This window comes from Cydia splendana, chromosome 10 (assembly GCF_910591565.1).
Source record: "Cydia splendana chromosome 10, ilCydSple1.2, whole genome shotgun sequence".
Lineage (NCBI taxonomy): Eukaryota > Metazoa > Arthropoda > Insecta > Lepidoptera > Tortricidae > Cydia > Cydia splendana.
In genome coordinates, this window is record NC_085969.1 from 433120 (window position 1) to 452459 (window position 19340).

General features: G+C 38.4%; 3 protein-coding genes across 5 annotated transcripts in view; 2 read left to right on the forward strand and 1 right to left on the reverse strand.

The window, feature by feature from the left end:
* The window catches only part of LOC134794100 (trafficking protein particle complex subunit 5), a 273621-nt gene extending 266245 nt beyond the window's left edge, over positions 1–7376 (reverse strand). The window contains exons 1-5 of one of the 2 annotated variants that reach the window (XM_063765804.1): positions 7099–7376; positions 6249–6375; positions 5762–5845; positions 5011–5109; positions 3526–3627 (exon numbers count right to left, since the gene is read on the reverse strand). In XM_063765804.1, coding sequence (XP_063621874.1) covers positions 3529–3627; positions 5011–5109; positions 5762–5845; positions 6249–6375; positions 7099–7250 — 561 coding nt within the window. In that variant the 5' untranslated portion in view covers positions 7251–7376 and the 3' untranslated portion in view covers positions 3526–3528. Of the gene's footprint in view, positions 1–3466; positions 3628–5010; positions 5110–5761; positions 5846–6248; positions 6376–7098 lie in introns of those variants that run through there. The other variant, XM_063765803.1, reaches the window with a different exon arrangement.
* On the forward strand, positions 2–584 carry LOC134794473 (NADH dehydrogenase [ubiquinone] 1 beta subcomplex subunit 4). Its single transcript, XM_063766286.1, has 2 exons — positions 2–208; positions 312–584. The coding sequence occupies exons 1-2, from the start codon at positions 74–76 to the stop codon at positions 522–524; spliced, it is 348 nt and encodes a 115-aa protein (XP_063622356.1). The 5' UTR covers positions 2–73; the 3' UTR covers positions 525–584.
* Positions 885–19340, forward strand: part of LOC134794101 (uncharacterized) — a 152874-nt gene continuing 134418 nt past the window's right edge. The window contains exons 1-2 of one of the 2 annotated variants that reach the window (XM_063765807.1): positions 885–1259; positions 2969–3201. In XM_063765807.1, coding sequence (XP_063621877.1) covers positions 1122–1259; positions 2969–3181 — 351 coding nt within the window. In that variant the 5' untranslated portion in view covers positions 885–1121 and the 3' untranslated portion in view covers positions 3182–3201. Of the gene's footprint in view, positions 1260–2968; positions 3234–19340 lie in introns of those variants that run through there. The other variant, XM_063765805.1, reaches the window with a different exon arrangement.

A 19340-nucleotide genomic window follows, 5' to 3' on the forward strand; every position in this document is an offset into this window, starting at 1 on the left:
ACAGGAATTGACAAATCGAACGAATACGAAACCTCCTCATCTTCAGCCAGTGTTCTAAATATTATTCTCTAAAATGGCCGATTACGGCATATCCGAGAAAGAACTCAACCTCGTTAAACAGCAGGCCGCGAGGCGGGCCGAGCTGAGGAAGCAGTTTTTAATGCAAAGGACCAATCCCTTCAAACATGCCTCAGAGGCTGGTTATGTGGTATGTATTCATTACGTAATTTATTGTTATTGTACCCATTTTTTATAAATAAAAGTAAATATTATGACAATTATGTTACCATTTACAACGTTTTATATTCCAGTTCGACCCAGCTATCCAGAAGTTTATGTCAATGAAAGTTAGCCAATATGACCACTTCCAACCTAACCGCCGAACAAGTCTCTTCGGTATTTGCGCTATCGTGATCCCAATGTTCGCGTTCGGCTACCTGGTGTGGAACGACCGCAACACGCGCGAACAGCAGATCAGGAGCGGGGAACTCGTGTACAGAGACAGGCTCTTCAAATTCACATAAATTAATCATTGTAAATTAAATAGCAATTATAATATAGTGTACAAATCCGTGTATTTACAAGTTTAGTTTCATTAATTATCAGTAGTTAAGTTTGACTGTCCCACTGTATAGTTACATATGAAACTAATGTGGAATTTAGGACTAACTTTACATAAGAAACATCAATTTGTGTATAGTATAGTGCTGCTTCAATATGAAAGTTCCTCTTTTTAACGGTATCGTCTTGGGTCGTCCCATTCGTTTTTCGTCAAATTCTTAAATTAGTCCTATTCTGCTTTCGTCACTCATTCTACATTGAAAGGCACCGACGATTGTGATGAATGTAGAATGAGTGACGAAAGCAGAATAGGACTAATTTAAGAACTAGATGAAAAACGAATGGGACGACCCAAGACGATACCTTTTTAACTTTGTGACTAACCATTTACTGTGTAAAGTTTGAGAATCTCAGAATTTATTAACCAAAATTCAAAAGCACAGTAGTGAATTCTATCAAAACTTCTTATCTGACAGTTTTCAGCCGTCAATGTCAAACATTATTTCTGTCATCTGACATCAACATCTCTATTTCCTTGTTACTCAATAGTTTTTTAAACAATGTCTGATGGATATGGATTCTCTGAGCTGGAGTGTAAGATTATTCAGGAACAGATAAAACGGAGGCAGCTCATGAGGGCAGAATTTTTGAAGCAGAGGAGTGACCCGTACAAACATGCTGCAGAGGCTGGCTATGTGGTGAGTCGCATTGGAGCTGATCACTAGTTGTGAGTTACTTGAGTTAGGCGTTAGAAGGATTTTAAAGGTTGTGAAGCCTGAATGAAGTCTTTAAAACAAATCAAAGCATTATTTAACATTTTCTATTGTAGGACATTCCTATACAAAATAGATTAAGCCACACATACAGTAATCTCAAAACAAAAACTGCCGTTTTAACTTTGGACGCATAGATTGACGACTCCAGTAACATAAAAACTAGTTTGATGTATTCAAAAGGTACTTAAATACACAAAACAGTACGAAGCAGCCTCTTTTTAGGGTTCCGTACCCAAAGGGTAAAACGGGACCCTATTACTAAGACTTCGCTGTCCGTCCGTCCATCCGTCTGTCTGTCACCAGGCTGTATCTCACGAACTGTGATAGCTAGACAGTTGAAATTTTCACAAATGATGTATTTCTGTTGCCGCTATAACAACAAATACTAAAAACTGAATAAAATAAAGATTTAAATGGGGCTCCCGTACAACAAACGTGATTTTTTACCAAAGTTAAGCAACGTCGGGAGTGGTCAGTACTTGGATGGGTGACCGCTTTTTTTTTTGCATTATGGTACGGAACCCTTCGTGCGCAAGTCCGACTCGCACTTGCCCGGTTTTTAAATATCTTTCGTTAAATTTAAATAATCACGATTATTTAGCAGTGGCGCTAGTGTGCACGTTGATGGGCTCTAACGTTTTGTTATAATGAGGGTCTGATCATAGTCTAATAAAACATGGTCTTCCATTCCCAGAGTGACACGGGGCTACGTCACAACAACATGGCCGCTATATATAGCGCTATCGCATATTATCATATAGCGCTGTCGCATGATGACGTAAGCCCGTGTCAGTTAGGTGACCTAGATAAGACGGGAATGGAGTACCAGGCGGAGTATATTATTATACCATGGGTCTGATGATTAAATTATCTAGGAAATACTAAGATGTATATATATTTATAGCCTTATATCAGAATACATTTTATACTATATCTATAGTTATCCTTAATCTACGATAACCGATTCTGTGTGCCTTTGGGCAAAGGTCTCCCCCAATCTTCTCCACTCCTCCTTATTTTGCACTAATCTATTTATAAAATAGTGCAAAATATTGAAGCCGCAGTTTTGGCGACCTAAAATAAAGAATTAGATGGCGCCTATATTGACGCAACCTTACTGTCAGTGTCTTAGGGTGGTAGTGGTAGAGTTAGACCAAGAAAAGTCTGCCGCGATTTTGATAGCCCACGCAGTTCAAATTTATACGTCATAATTCCATTAAACTTTGACGTTTAAAATAACGCTTGCACTGCCTGGGCTATCACTTGGTCTAACATTCCATCTGTCCAATAAATATATTGGTCCAATGTGAATTGCGTCTCACATTTTGGCTTAATGAGAGAGTGAGACGCAATGACATTGGACAAAGAAATTCGACAGGTGGAATACCACCCTTACGGCTCCTCTAAAGTAGCTAACACACTATCGCACCGCACCAAGGTCATTGTGGGACGCACCCATAAGTAAGAGGGAGAAAGAGATATCGCTGTCTCCCTCTTACTTATGGGTGCGTCCCACAATGACCTTGGTGCGGTGCGATAGTGTGTTAGCTACTTAAAGCTGTGAGCTCGACTATATAGAGAAACATCAACTCCTTAGGAAATATCTATGACATTATTTATAACCATTCCAGTTTGACAATGGCATCCAGCGCTTCATGTCCCTAAAGACCTGTCAGACTGAGTACTTCGTGGCGTCTCCTCGAACGGCGCGGTTCGGTCTGCTGGCCATCGTGGCGCCCATGGTGGGCTTCGGATACCTGTGCTGGAGCTTGCGGGACAGCCTCGAGAGGGACTACCGCTGCGGCAACATTCGATATAGGGATAGGATTCATAAATTTAGATAATTTCTGTATGCGGCGTATGTGTAGTTTACTGAATAAATTCAGAATGTCATGATTATTGTCTATGGTCTCTGGAGTTTCTAAAGGGGCTATTATTGACTGAGCGAAGGGAAGGTATCCGTTTCAGCTTAAGCAAAAACGCTTCTGTATGTCTATCCGATGTTCTACTCAATAGATTAAATAACGCTTTTATGAATATCGTCTATGACCTTACTATACAAAAAAAAATTACATCGATCGATTATAACGATTTATTTTTACTATAAATGCGTATGCGTAACCAAGTATTCTCAGTGTTAACTTAATAATTTAAACATTGAGTTAAATATTTAATTTAGCTCATAGAAGAATTATCGGTCGTCCAGGGACTTGTCGCGGGTGATGACGGAGTCCTCAAACTTCACCATGTAGGTGGTGCCTTTATGCCAATGTGCAGTCACTTTTGCGGGCTGAAACAAATAATGCAGGATAAATATTACAAACAACACTTACTTTTAGGTTAAGCACACGGTACACGATAATTATGGTACTTTTCAGACAATAGATATAGTTATAATATAATGATTGCAATTTAGTACAAGGGTACTAAGGGAGGAAACGCGGGAGGGGTAAGTAATAGAACGTATACAAACCTATAATATATTGCTCAGAATATATAAATTCAATTAGTATAATTTTGAATGGCATAACGTGCAATAAGTATAACGTGCGATACGTATAACAATGAATTCTATAATTTTATAATGTATACTGAACTTTACATGTAATATCGTTTATGATAAGTATAAAAAGGTGTAACGTTGAAATAATATAATATACAAAACAAATACCACGCAATAAACCTAACCTTTTATTTTTCTGTGGGGTAACAGTTCTAACCTAACCTAACCTATTTTTATGGTAATAGTTTCTTTTTCTGTGGGGTAACAGTTCTAACCTAACCTAACTTAACCTACTTTTCTGGTAGCAGTTTCTTTCTCTGAGGGGTCACAGTTCTAACCTAACCTAACCTACTTTTCTGGTAGCAGTTTATTTCTCTGAGAGGTCAAAGTTCTAACCTAACCTAACCTACTTTTCTGGTAGCAGGTTTTTTCTCTGAGGGGTCATAGTTCTAACCTAACCTACTTTTCTGGTAGCAGTTTCTTTTTCTGGGGAGTTACATTTCTAACCTAACGAAACCTACTTTTCTGGTAGCAGTTTCTTTCTCTGAGAGGTCACAGTTCTAACCTAACCTAACCTACTTTTCTGGTAGCAGTTTCTTTTTCTGGGGAGTCACAGTTCTAACCTAACCTAACCTACTTTTCTGGTAGCAGTTTCTTTTTCTAGGGAGTCACAGTTCTAACCTAACGAAACCTACTTTTCTGACAGTAATTAGTTTCGATGACCTATGAAATACTGAGCTATCCAAATAATTTTACTGATGTTTTGTTCAGATACTTATATAAGATGTTATTCATTATTTTAATTTATATGCATAATGAATGTTATATTAAATGTAATTAGTTTATTTGTATGTTATACCAAACAGCGGTATATATATTGTATGTTATATTATTTTTATGTTATACTTATTGAAAATATAGATTTAGTGCATTATACATAAGATTAGTATACGTTTTGAAAGTTTGTAAGCTGAAATTATACCAAAAGTTCGTATTCATTATGATACGCACCCACGCGGGAGCCATCCAGACTTTTACCCTGGACGGAGTGACACTACACGTGCACACTGCGTTTACCTTTACGTCCACGTAATCAGTTTTCCAAATACCAAAGAATAATAAAATCTGATAAGTATCTAATCTGATAAGAGTATAATCACAATAACTTACGAATCCGCTCTTGGTGAGCACGGCCTCGATGATGCCGGCGTTGAAAGTGGCGCAGTTCAGCGAACCCTTGTCCTTCGGCACGCTGATGAACTTGTTCACCTGCAAATATATACGGGATGCTAATCTAAAAGGCACAGTGGGAGAAGTTCTTTTTTTACTTGGCTATAGGACCATGTACTCATCATCATCCTCCTGTCCTAGCCGGTTTCGGCCTCGGCGACTGGGTATTCACTGGCTAGTGAGAGCGACGATCGTGAGCTCTCAGGTGGCTGACGTAGCCTATTTTTGCGGTGAATGTACGTCCACACTCACCGCAGGTCAGCACCCCTCCGACAAAATTGTAGTTTACTACGTGAGTACCTACATACTACATGAGTATCGAACATACCTATGATTATCAAGTGTTTATTTCTCGTATGAATTTAAAGTTGTAAACATTTTAAATTTTTATAGGATATGAATACAATTGTCTCAAATTGTATGTATTGTATAAGAAAAGGTGAAACTTTTGTATTTACACTAAGACATATACTTTTCTGCAAATAAACTTTTAATTATTATTATTTAGAAATTCGTGTCACACTAACGCCTTTAGAAACGCGCTTGACCTTTACCGTTAGAATAGGTCTACAAAAAGAAAATGATGGAAGGATTCATATGGTTGTTCTGAAAGGTCAAGAATTCAAAACTTTTTCCTAAATTTTAATTTTATAGGCAGTTATATTTTTGGAGATAATCTGGGGTCACTTACCAGGGCATCCTTCTCAATGATGTAGTAAGTTCTCTCATCATCATTGGCGTGCTCCAGCTTGTCAGCTTCCTTGCCAAACAACACCTGGAAATACAAAATGACGCTGTCATCAAACAACAAAAACAATAAAAAGAGGTTTACGAATTAACTATCACCCAAAATTGATTGCTTGTAAAAACAGCTGCAACTGAAGCAGGGCAGTGTCCAGCTGAAGTAGATGGCGCCATGTTTTGTTGCCACTGTATGGATAGTAGAATGACATTGTCACAACCAAAGTTAATGCATGTCTACCTATACAAATTTAAAGCCCAATTTTTTCTTAGACTTCAACTCTTGTACAATTAATAAGATTTTTTTCTGAACCAGTTGCAACAAATAATTATTATCAGGCTAAGATCAATCTCTGTGCAGTTTGTAATTATAAAAAGCATTGATCATAATATTTCAGTAATCTTAACATATATGTGTCGTCTGGCGGTGACTTTACCTTCCAGAGTGTTGACTTGACAAAGAGCAGCATGTTCAGCAGCTTGATCTCTCTTTTGCTGCCTCGCTCCCGCACAAAGTACAGGTCCAATAGTCGAGTGCCCACATCTTGGCCTATTTCTGACAATCTACAACAATTAATGACAATATTTTAATTAAATCGTAACTATGCCAAGTAAGATATTTGATTTACTACCAGCAGCACCATTTAGCAGTAGTGATCCAAAGGACTCGAGCCTTTTAGATCTTTTTTTAGGGCTCGCCTCATTTCTTGACGCCTAAAAGGCTAAAAGCCTATTTAGCTCTTTAGCCCCCGAGCCTAGTTCTATTTAAGATCCTAAGGTAGACTCTTGGGAATAATAACCTTATTAAGGTTTGGGGCTAAAGAGCTAAAAAGGGTTTTTTTAGGGGCTTAATAAGGTTATTAGCCCCAAGAGTCTAGGCTCTTAAATAGAACTAGGCTGGGGGGCTAAAGAGCTAAATAGGCTTTTAGGCGTCAAGAGATGAGGCGAGCGAGCAACCAGATACATCTGGTTGCTCTAAGAGTGGAAATTAGCAGTATGGCTTGATGATGACAAGCCAATGTAGCTCTTTCCCTGTAAATTCAACAAAGGTGGCTCTTCGAAACTTCTAAAATTTACAATTTTGTCCCAAAGAAAACTAGTTGACCTATTTCTAAGGACTAGGTACAATTAATAGTAGTTGTAAAGACGGATTTAATATGGGATTTAGTCCAGATTTATCTATAATACGGAAGGAGTTAAGTCATGCAGATGATGGTATGTACGTACGTTCCTAACTATTGTACGTTCTATGGATCAAACTATTAAATAAACATATTCAAAACTTACTTATTCTGAAGTTCATGTATTGAATGTGACCGATTCTGGCAGTACTGGACAATTTCGGAGAAAAGAAGCGCATACAAGGCTAAAGAAACTTCGCCTTTCCCCTTACTGAGTGGTTTGTCCAGTATAGACGTTTTGGAGCGACTAGACGACATGTTTTAAAGCTATCTATAATCTAGTGTACTTAATATATGTTTTAACTTGTTATTTAATAGCCTTATATTTAACAAATAACACAATAAACTGTAAACGCAACGACAAACACTCCCATTGCAATGTTATGTCAACCAATTTTGACAATGACATTTGTGCACATGTGTTGCCAGGATTAACTACTATAAAAGCCGTAGCAGCATAGATATAATATACAGAGATAGCTTCCAAGCGAGCTGTCAGTGGGTCCACTTTTGTTTAGTGTACGATTAACAATGTGGCCCACCTTGCTGTAGCCATGTCGATAAAGTCATATCGATAAACTATCGACATTTCTTGCAATTTAAATTTTACTTCAAAGGTTTAACGATACCTAAAATGAACAAAAACGCTTTTATTCTTTATTGTGGTTATCAGATCACAATTTTATAGTCACGCCCCAGCAGGGAACCAAGGGAAAGTTCAGATATTTAATTAAAATACATACATACCTACTAAAATAGGTGTTCCGCAATAATTGAATTATTTTTTTATATTATAATATATTCATTATTCATTAGCATTTCAATTATGTTTATGTTTAACGAAGATATTGAAGCTTCAATTAATCGCTATTTCGTTCCGCTGTGTAGCGTTTATCGATATATAACATGATTAAAATCGACTTTTCACATCCCTAAAAGAGCACACATATACATTTTCACGCACACATACACAACCTGGTAAAAAGGGGACAGTGGGGGAAAGGGGAAGGTGGCCTATTTTATAAAGCTACAAGTTACAATTTACAAGCGGAAGTCTCGTTCTAACACATAGGGTTAGAAAGAGACTTCCGCTTGTAAATTGTAACTTGTAGCTTTATAAAATAGGCCACTGGATTTGAAGTCCATCTTGTCAACAGTATGGTTGTCCTTTTTTGACAAACGGCATTTTTAAAAGAGCAAGGAGAGCGAAATGATACTAGTTGCTGCGCCGTCAAAGAGAACAGACAGCGTTGGGGCCTTGCGTAGCAGACTAGGGCTCGCGGTCGAGTCCGTGTTTCGTTTACACGTTTCGAATACCCGTTTCCGAATAACACGTACACGGTTTTCTGGCCCGTTCCGCACGTGTAATTAAGAAACGTGTAATTAAGATCCGTCTCCACGGATAAACGGGTATTCGGAGAAACGGATCTTATTTACCCGTGGCTCCGGACACGTCCTTGACGAGTAGCGAAGGAACGAACCGGCGCGGCGTACTTAAGAGTTAGAAACAAGTAGACAAAAGATTCATGACGAGTTTCCGTCATATTTAACCTTATTCCGTGGTTCATAGAGTCGAAATTCAATAAACGGTTTCTGAGCAGGTAGTTTTTGCTTGCAATGTTGCAATACGAGTAGAAAATTAGAAATACAGTATACCTATGCTACTTATCAAAATAGTATTTTATATAAGACTTCAAATACTAATACTTTATGGTTTATTAATATAACTTGATAGCAATAAAATTAAAGTGCTTAAAAAAAATAAAAGCAATAAAGAGTATAAAGACTTTACGTTAAAATCTGGCCATGGATGATCTGGTAGGTGGTGGTAGGTAAGTATACAATATTCTTACCAATAGCATATTTTTAAACAGTTCTTATATTTTTAATCATTTGTATTCTATATATTGTATGGGTGAGTTTTTACGAATATATTCTGTCAAGCGGACCCCAGGCTCCTATGAGCCGTGGCAAAAATGCCGGGATAACGCGAGGAAGAAGAAGAAGAAGATATTCTGTCAATAAGAAATGTATATTTTTTAATCTAATTATTTTTTAAGTTACGTAAGCCAGACATCTTATTATTATTATAGTAAACCATGTAAAAAATAATAAATACAGTGTAACTCTATATAATGACATTAACGACACTGAAGGGACTGCGGATTTTTCGACGTTAAGTATAGAGAGTGGTTGTTAAATGGAGTGAAATAAAAAGGTCATCTTACTATTCTAAATATTCTAATGTATCTGTTTATAATATACTTAGGACACATTTTGCACAAGAAGAACATTCATGTCATACAAATAACAACGCCTATTAATTTATAACGTGTAACATCTTGGCAAAAGTCTAGTGCCCGAGGTAAACATGTGCAAGTTGATCATACAAAAACAAAAGACAAATTTTCTTAGAATCTCCGGTACGTCAGTCGAAGTAAACACGTGCTAGATAATAAAACAACAAAACAGCAAACAAAAAAACGTACACAGCTGCAGTTTTTATCAATTTCGGCAACTTAGAAAATATTTCTTAATGATGTATTATGCCGTACTGTTGTCATTAAATAGAGTGAGCGTGACGCTATATAGAGTGTATTACTGTATATAAAACAAGGTAAACCAATCAAAGTCAAGCAATTTCGACATTTTAAGGAGTTTGTCGCTAAATCGAGTGACGTTATAAAGAGTTTACACTGTAATCATGTGTATCTGCCAATAAGTAATGTATTTACAACTTATTTACAAATTTTACAATATTTAGATAATGAATTTATGAAAAGTAAGACTTTTCTTAAATTCATTATCTTATTATCATATAAAATGAACTTTAAGACTGTACTAATAAATATTATTTACAATTTTAGCAACAAAACGATTTTAAATTAAAGTAACTTGGAAAGACTGTATTTTACGAATTGGCCGACTAAGTGGCGAACTGGAGTCATACCTACTTACCTAAACACAATATCGTGTTCATTTGCTTCGATACATTTGCTTCTTTAATTTTAGCCGCTGCATTTGTTACAATTTCATATATGTGTAGACAGGTTCTCCTTATTACACCGACATAAAGCTTATAATTAGCTATGGCAGTTCTGATAATGGTTTGGGATGCTACTTGTTTTCGGCGATATCAGACAAAAGGGTAAAACAACACGTTCTAATGAATGGAACACCACCGGCCGGCATTTATTACCTGAGCACTAGTGTGAAAGTGACTCCAGTCAACATGAATGATTACCAATTTTGAGATCTATCTTAATGTATTTAGCAATATAATTGCAAGGTAACCAAGGAAGCATGGGTTTTTAAGGTTCTCGCGTGAAATCCTGCGTTTCAAATGCCGCTGTACTTTTTTTGCTTCGTTGGTAGATTAGTAACTAATCTAACAGTTAGGTAATTGATAAAAATAACAAATAACCACAAAGTAGTAGTAGCAGTAGCGTGCACAGAGATTTGGGACTGGGTAGGCAAAATTATATCAGAAAACCGGGCAAGTGCGAGTCGGACTCGCGCACGAAGGGTTCCGTACCATAATGCAAAAAAAGGCAAAAAAAAAAACGGTCACCCATCCAAGTACTGACCCCGCCCTACGTTGCTTAACTTCGGTCAAAAATCACGTTTGTTGTATGGGAGCCCCACTTAAATCTTTATTTTATTCTGTTTTTAGTGTTTGTTGTTATAGCGGCAACAGAAATACATCTGTGAAAATTTCAACTGTCTAGCTATCACGGTTCGTGAGATACAGCCTGATGACAGACGGACGGACGGAAGGACAGCAGAGTCTTAGTAATAGAGTCCCGTTTTACCCTTTGGGTACGGAACCTTAAAAAATGAGAGCTACTAACTCACCAAAAAAATTGCGTGATGGTTTTCATTTTGTTGTCAAGTCTTTTCAATTACTTCTTTTTTTGGCTAAACGAAAGCTTCGAAAACGCATCATTTTTAATAGTTTGCACACACACACACACACACCCACACCCACAACTTTCACAGATAAAATTATCCATTTTTTCACTAATCGCACTTTATAATTTCCGGCAACTGTTAACTGTTATCTCATAAACTCACCAAAACAAACAAACAATGGCGACCGAATAAAAAATGTAAATAAACTTAACCAAATACTGTAAACGAATAAAAAAATAGTCTCGTTTTTGCACTAAATTACCATAGCAAATGCTACTTTTTAAAATAGTCACGTAAACATCGGAACTATTCGGAAACTTTCGGGCGTCATTCGTTTATGTTTGGTACGAAAGACACTGCCTATTGCGTCTAAATGTGTGCGTTACTTGTATAATTGTGTGCTCGTACTTATAGGAAGGTCCACTACACTGTAACCGCGTAACGACGACTCACGGGGAGGCACACATAGAAAGATTTAGACGGAAATGTTTTCTGTCTTTGCCGTGCAAGGCACGTAGCGGCGCTAGTGCCGCGTGGTGTAAACTTCGTCGCGTAGAATTATTATAGATGATGACTTGATGACAAAGCTTAACCGGTAGATGGAGCGCTTATTAATTTTTAGAATGTTTTAAGTTATATCGATTACTGATAGAACGATCAGGTATAAATTAAATTAAGTAGTTTAAGAGGATAGACATCGGAATTATAGTAGGGTAGGCAGTGCCTTTTTGCCTTTATGAAGTGCACGCCACTGAGTAGTAGGTAGTATTTGTCTGCATACCTATTCTTCGCGAAACTATATAACTTACACCATTATATATAAAATGTGTTTCTTTGATTGAAATGTAATATGTAATGAAATTAACTTAAAAGCAATAATAGTAAAAAAAATTGGCCAAGTGCGAGTCGAACTCGCACACGAAGGGTTCCGTACCATTATCTATAAAAACGGTCACCCATCCAAGTACTGACCCCGCCCGACGTTGCTTAACTTCGGTCAAAAATCACGTTTGTTGTATGGGAGCCCTACTTAAGTCATTATTTTATTCTGTTTTTAGTATTTCTTGTTATAGCGGCAACGGAAATACATCATCTGTGAAAATTTCAGCTGTCTAGCTATTACAGATCACGAGATACAGCCTTGTGACAGACGGACGGACGGACGGACAGCGGAGTCTTAGTAATAGGGTCCCGTTTTACCCTTTGGGTACGGAACCCTAATTAAGGTTCTAAACTAGTAGTAGCAGTAGCGTGCACAGAGATTTGGGACTGGGTAGGCAAAATTATATCAGAAAACCGGGCAAGTGCGAGTCGGACTCGCGCACGAAGGGTTCCGTACCATAATGCAAAAAAAGGCAAAAAAAAAACGGTCACCCATCCAAGTACTGACCCCGCCCTACGTTGCTTAACTTCGGTCAAAAATCACGTTTGTTGTATGGGAGCCCCACTTAAATCTTTATTTTATTCTGTTTTTAGTGTTTGTTGTTATAGCGGCAACAGAAATACATCTGTGAAAATTTCAACTGTCTAGCTATCACGGTTCGTGAGATACAGCCTGATGACAGACGGACGGACGGAAGGACAGCGGAGTCTTAGTAATAGGGTCCCGTTTTACCCTTTGGGTACGGAACCCTAATTAAGGTTCTAAACTAGGGACGAGTTAGTTCAAAATTAAAAATAGTACACTATATAGAATAGGGACACCTACTTCAATTCATATACAGAGTCATTTTTGGACCGTTAGCCATATTGTGCGAGGTGATTAGGTAGGTCATACTGAACAACTTTTTCTATGGGACCAACCTTGAAATCCCAAAAAAAATTTGGCCTTCCCATAGAAAACGTCGACATCGACATCCACTCGACCAAAATGTATGAAAAGCCAAAAAAAATTGTGATTTCGGAGTTGGTATTTTATTCTGTTTTTAGTATTTCTTGTTATAGCGGCAACGGAAATACATCATCTGTGAAAATTTCAGCTGTCTAGCTATTACAGATCACGAGATACAGCCTTGTGACAGACGGACGGACGGACGGACAGCGGAGTCTTAGTAATAGGGTCCCGTTTTACCCTTTGGGTACGGAACCCTAATTAAGGTTCTAAACTAGGGACGAGTTAGTTCAAAATTAAAAATAGTACACTATATAGAATAGGGACACCTACTTCAATTCATATACAGAGTCATTTTTGGACCGTTAGCCATATTGTGCGAGGTGATTAGGTAGGTCATACTGAACAACTTTTTCTATGGGACCAACCTTGAAATCCCAAAAAAAATTTGGCCTTCCCATAGAAAACGTCGACATCGACATCCACTCGACCAAAATGTATGAAAAGCCAAAAAAAATTGTGATTTCGGAGTTGGTCCCATACAAAAAGTTGTTCAATATGGCCTACCTAATCACCTCGCACAATATGGCTAACGGTCCAAAAATGACCCTGTATTGTATAGTTGGTTAAATATGTTATATTAACACATGTGTTAAAACTGTTATAAATAATTAAAAAAAAAAATTCGTACGCTAAACGAGTTCATCTGAAGTCAACATTCAATACTAGACCTTGCATACCCAGAGCTAGAGCATTGATTGGCTCAAACTGTTTCGGATCCGTTCGGGCCGGTCTTAAGTACCCGTGTAAACGGAGATACGTATCTGAGAAACGTTTCTTGGGAACGGTTCTTGGATACGTATCCGGATCCCGGCGGTTCCGTGTAAACCGTGTTCTTAGCACCGCCGGTCTTAAGAACACGGGTATTCGTTTCGGCGTGTAACACGGATACCGGGAGCCCTATAGCAGACTATAGTTCGTTTTTTTTTAGCATTCTTAGAAATAAGGTAAATAATCTTGATGTGTCTTTTAATTGAAAAACACGTTTTAAAAATAAGTTACGGCAAATATGTAACAATTATGAATCTAATACGATCATTTATGTTATAGTTATTGATTTTTAAAAAGCGTTTTTCAATTAAAAGACATGTCAAGATCGCTTACCTTCTTTGAAGTTCTTTCTAATGCTAAAAAAACGAACTATACAGCACCGCATCGCGACTTTGGTGCGGTCAAGGGTCAAAATATCTCTTTCTCGCTCTATTTTCATTCATTTCAATCAACAGCTTTTAGGCCAGAGTTTCGTCCTCTGAATTTACAAGTATGTTTGTGTGTGAAACTTCATCCCAGAAATTATTATCTACATTTAATTAAGGGAGATGCATCATGAACCCTTGTAAACGACAGCTACCGGCGGATGGTGATTGTGGAATTCTTTGTTCAACAAGGCTGGTGCTTATGATAATTAATAACCTACCTATACACAAGCATCATGCAATTTAGATGGCAAGAAAACAATGCGTTACATTGGTATTGTTGTCTCAAACATTTATTATATTAGATTTATCGGATAGGTATATCAGAGGGACCAAGTTCCTTTAAACACATCTCAATTAGGAGTAGGGTTACCAGATGACAGGAATTTTCCTGACATGTCAGGAATTTTGGCCTTTTGTCAGGAATGGGGACGGAACACGAAAATGTAAGGTTTTTTTTGAATTGATAGACATTTTTTATAAAGTACCTTTTTATTTACTTAAATTGATACAAATAATAAATATAATAAAACGCGGCTATCGGGTGGCCATCGCTAACGGCTGTCGTCGTCAAAAATATGAATGTCAGGAAAAATATTCGGAAATCAGGAATTTTGTCAGGAAATTCTAAATTTGTATCTGGTAACCCTAATTAGGAGGGCAAGCTGTCAGGAATCGATGCTTGTAAAGAAAAGGTATCACATGCGCGTAGACCACTGAAGTGCATACTTTTACACTACAGTTTTGAATAACCTATTTTGTAGTCCATCCAGAAAACCTAGGCAAGATCATTCCATACTCGTTGCGTCCGCCGGTTATTTTGATATCACGAAATCACATAAATTAACTTAATTAGTTTGTCTATCTGACCTGACTGGAGTTTTCCTCTCATCTAATCGAAGGTTAGCTGGAAGAGATCCCGTATAGGGATAAGTTCGCCTTTGTGCTTCCATTACTGTAATTTATTTTTGTAAACCTGTGTTGTGTACAATAAAGTGATTACTTACTACTATTAACTACTGCTACTATTAACAAATTGTTATCCCTATCCCTATTTACTAACCCATTTATAGCAACAGGATACGATGAAATAGTATACACGTGTATATGCGGTATATTAAATTCACATGAATCAAGCTAAAATAGTCCTTCCACAAAGATAATAAGAACTACGACACCTGCCGTATTAGATTATTAATTTATACGAATTTCGTTTATAGACCCATGTACCATCATATGGCCTAGTTTAGTGAATGACAAAACGCGTATTTGGGTACGGTGTCAAACCTTGGCCCACTCACACACAGAGAGGTCAATAGTTATCTTCCAAAAATAGTTTGTAGGTACATTTGTAAAAACGTTTTGGAAGGTAAGCATTATCAGAGGGCCAGGGTCTACTGCATAGAATGACCATGTATTGCGTATAAATATAAGTACCTACCTACCTAGTCGAAGTGCTTGTTGTTTGCTTCTGAATTCGGAATGAATAGGTATTTATAAAATACATATCTGGGGCCGATTGCATAACAAACTACAACTAATATTACAAGCGGAACTCCTTATTTAATAAGTGAAATTAGAAAAGGAGTTCCGCTTGTAATATTAGTTGTAGTTTGTTATGCAATCGGCCCCATGGAGACATTTTAAAATGTCAAGCTTTTAAAAGTGGCGGGGTCTCCTTAATAGAATGAGTTTTTCTCCATTTGTTAATTTATCAAGAGTTCATTGTCCAAAAACATATACGAGTAGGTAAGGTTACCTTGTCGAGAAAAGTTAAAATAACAAATATAAAATTGCGCGTCATAACAAAATTATCATTGCCCTTTGGCAAAACAAAACAATATTGGTATGTTTATATTCAAGAGTTTTACTGAATGGTATAGGTATATCTATATACAAAGTTACATCCGACATACTCACATATCCTCAGTTCCAGCTGGTTTCATTACTTTCATTTCACTGGAAGTATCTTATCAAAATCATGGTATAATAATATACTCCGCCTGGTACTCCATTCCCGTCTTTTCTAGGTCACCTAACTGACACGGGCCTACGTCATCATGCGACAGCGCTATATGATAATATGCGATAGCGCTATATATAGCGGCCATGTTGTTGTGACGTAGGCCCGTGTCACTCTGGGAATGGAAGACCATGTTTTATTAGACTATGATCAAAATGGATACCATTTTTGCTGAACAACCCGCTCTAAATAGAGCAGAGCTGGGTTCCTTGTTGGGGGCCTTCCCACGCTACATTCCACAGTCCACAGGATCGTCATTCAAAGATCTTTCTACCCTAGTGACTTCGAGAAATAAGATTGTCCAAAAAATTTGGGAACATTAGCGCCATTTTTAACTCGGAGGGAATTTTTTGTAGGTTGTCAATATGGCGCTATTTCCATATATTAATTTGAAATCAACCTTATCGGCAGCAGACAATGTGGTACCTTTTGATTGAAAACGTCCCATTAAATTGAAACCCAAGTTGTTAATTTGCTTGACCATAGCGGAATTCGCGACGAAAATATCTAAGGCGTAAGGTCACATGTACAACCACGATAACCACATGCCTACGACAGCTAGTGGATCACCTTGGTTTTATGCTATCCTATATGATTCTTTTGTTCTAGGTAGTTTTTATTTAATTCTTGTCACATGTACAACCACGATAACCACATGCCTACGACAGCTAGTGGATCACCTTGGTTTTATGCTATCCTATATGATTCTTTTGTTCTAGGTAGTTTTTATTTAATTCTTGTTAAACTTAAACGGGGAAACAAAGTGCGAAGGCGTGAAAATGAAAACACTCCATATTATATTGCGCGTGACGCAATCGTGCACTCAGTGACTCAGTGCAATGGGGAGGTCCTGAGGGCCTACCGCGAATCACGTTCGACGTGTTGCCTCTCTGTCGCACTTGTAAATTCGTATAAGTAAGTGTGACAGGGAGGCAACACGTCGAACGTAGTTCGCGGTAGGCCCTCTGCATAATGCAAGTTGCGGTTACTTTTCAGAAACCTTTCGGAAATTTCACTGTAAATAAAGAAAACGTTCATTTTGGATATGGAAAATCTTATTTTAAAGATTGGAAACTTCACAACCGAAACGTAGGTAGGTAACTTAAAGCGGATTGTCCACAACGTGGGTAGAACGAGATCAGTCACAATCGTAATAATTCTAAGTAGGTAGGTACAATATGACTGCTTTAAGATTAAAATGGCTAATAATCATCATCATTAGTCCATTTACTTGACAAGTAATTTGTCCCTGTCGTTCCGTAAAGGAAAGAGTGGGAGACGATAAATCGACCGGAGGAAACAGATTCATCCGAAGCTTGATTTTTGGATGATTTGAGGGGTGGGGGGGGGGTCAAAAATCGTCAAAAATAGATGACGTAATTTATGAACAGCCCCTATGTACATTTGCACTGCATTTAGTATTTTCGTACTTACCAAATAACAGTTTTAGAACTTTAAAAGTTAAGTACAGTTAGTGTTGTTATGGTTGATTTCAATATGCTTCGCGAAGGATCAAGAATGTTTAATCCATCATTGTAGTGCGAGTGTGGTAGAAGGGATCGGCGTACTGAGCTCGCACGGCCTGCCGCAGCGCGTAAAATACCTAAACTCGCTCAACGCCGAAATGTAATAGCGCTCTTAACTTAAAAGACTTGCCCAATCCATACGTTCGCCCACGTATGACTTTGAAATAGAAAAAGTATGGGAGTGATTCTTCTGCAATCTCACAATATTGTAACTCCTGCTATTCAGGAGCTATTTAAATTTTATTTGTAGTGTGAGATAGTAATCATCATCATAATTACTAAAGAGCGTTCTTGTCGGTGGAGTGTTATTTTAATTTTCTGATACTTGAACCTACAATGCGTTCTTCTTAACTTTAACTGATATAAGTTTTCCGCTGCCTCTGCTCTCGTAAATCCTGCCTTCTGGAATGTGAAGATGTCGTACCCTAAGGTGCATTGGCGGATTTACTCTTTGTCGCCCCAGGCCCTGTAGTAAGCACTAGTCGCCCCTTTCTCAGCACCCATCATTTAGACTGCCGCCCGAAATACCTGGCCGCTCTAGGCCCGGGCCTACTCATGCAGTCTTAGGCCAAATCCACCACTGCTAAGGTGGCCCATTTTGCCTCTTCTTTATATCCCCGGGGCAAAAGAGGGTTTATACATTTGTCGCCAATGTCTGTCTGTCCGTGGCATCGTAGCTCTTCAACGGGTGGACCGATTTCGATTTGTTTTTTTTTTACGTGAAAGAGGGCTTCCTTGCAGTGGTTATAAGCTATGTTTAATAGAAATCAAACCAGTAGTTTGAAGAGTAGGATCAGCTCTTTTCCACAACGATGTAAAGATAGCATTCGGCAAGACGCTGCCGCGACCCGGCTGCCGCGAGCGACCGCCGCCGCCGAACGTGGCAGCTGGGCGGCGCCGCCGAAAGCATTCGGATAGGCGCGACCGAGCGGCGACTGCCGACTGCCACGTGCAGTAGTCACACAGGAGCCAGTACTAGCAGTTGTGCGATTCGGTTGCGTGTATTATTTAAAATAACGATGTCTGACAATTTAAATATATGAAAGCGAAGGAATTGAGTTCCAATTTTCCTACCTGTCTTCTTTCCCCTGCCCTGCAATTTTCCTACCTGTGCCGACGGAAAATCAATTAAAACAAATAGCGGAAAATTTTTGGCATCGATGGCAAACATGTACGCATGAAATGTCCGAAAAAAAGCGGATCTATGTTTTTCAACTACAAAGACTACTATTCGACTGTGCTATTGACAATTGTAGACGCACATTGCAAATTTATTGCGGTTGATGTGGGCTCGTATGGAAAGGAAGGAGACAGTGGCATATTTAAAAAGTCAGTTATGGGAAAAAAAAAATCCGGTCAATTTAATGTGCCTAAATACTCGTCGTTTTCTTCGCAAGACGAACGGGCAGCGCTGCCATACCGCTACGGGAGCAGCCCGGCGGCGCGGCCGAGGTCGCGCGCAGGCCACGCCCCCCGGCCGCGCCGCTCTGCAGCCTGGGTCGGACGGTGTGTCATACAAATCCCTATAAAGCGGTGCGGCGACTGCCGGGTCGCGGCAGCCTCTTGTCGACGCATACCTTAAGACATTTTTGGCATAAATTGGGTTTTTTTGGTATATTTATTAGCGTAGAGGGGGTTGTTTAATAGTTATTAAAGACGTAATACGTGGTAATACTGACCCAGTTGACCCACCCATATTATATTATCTATTTTCTTACTCTAGGCAAGTGAGAAAAATGTTAACCCCCTCGTCGCAGAGCACTAAATGGGTTAACAACACAATTATGTAACAAGAAATGA

Excerpts from the sequence above, each read along its gene's own strand:
- LOC134794473 (XM_063766286.1), top strand. The coding sequence starts at position 74 with ATGGCCGATTACGGCATATCCGAGAAAGAACTCAACCTCGTTAAACAG. Across the intron at positions 209-311 it reads CCTCAGAGGCTGGTTATGTG|TTCGACCCAGCTATCCAGAA; the intron begins GTATGTATTCAT and ends TTTATATTCCAG.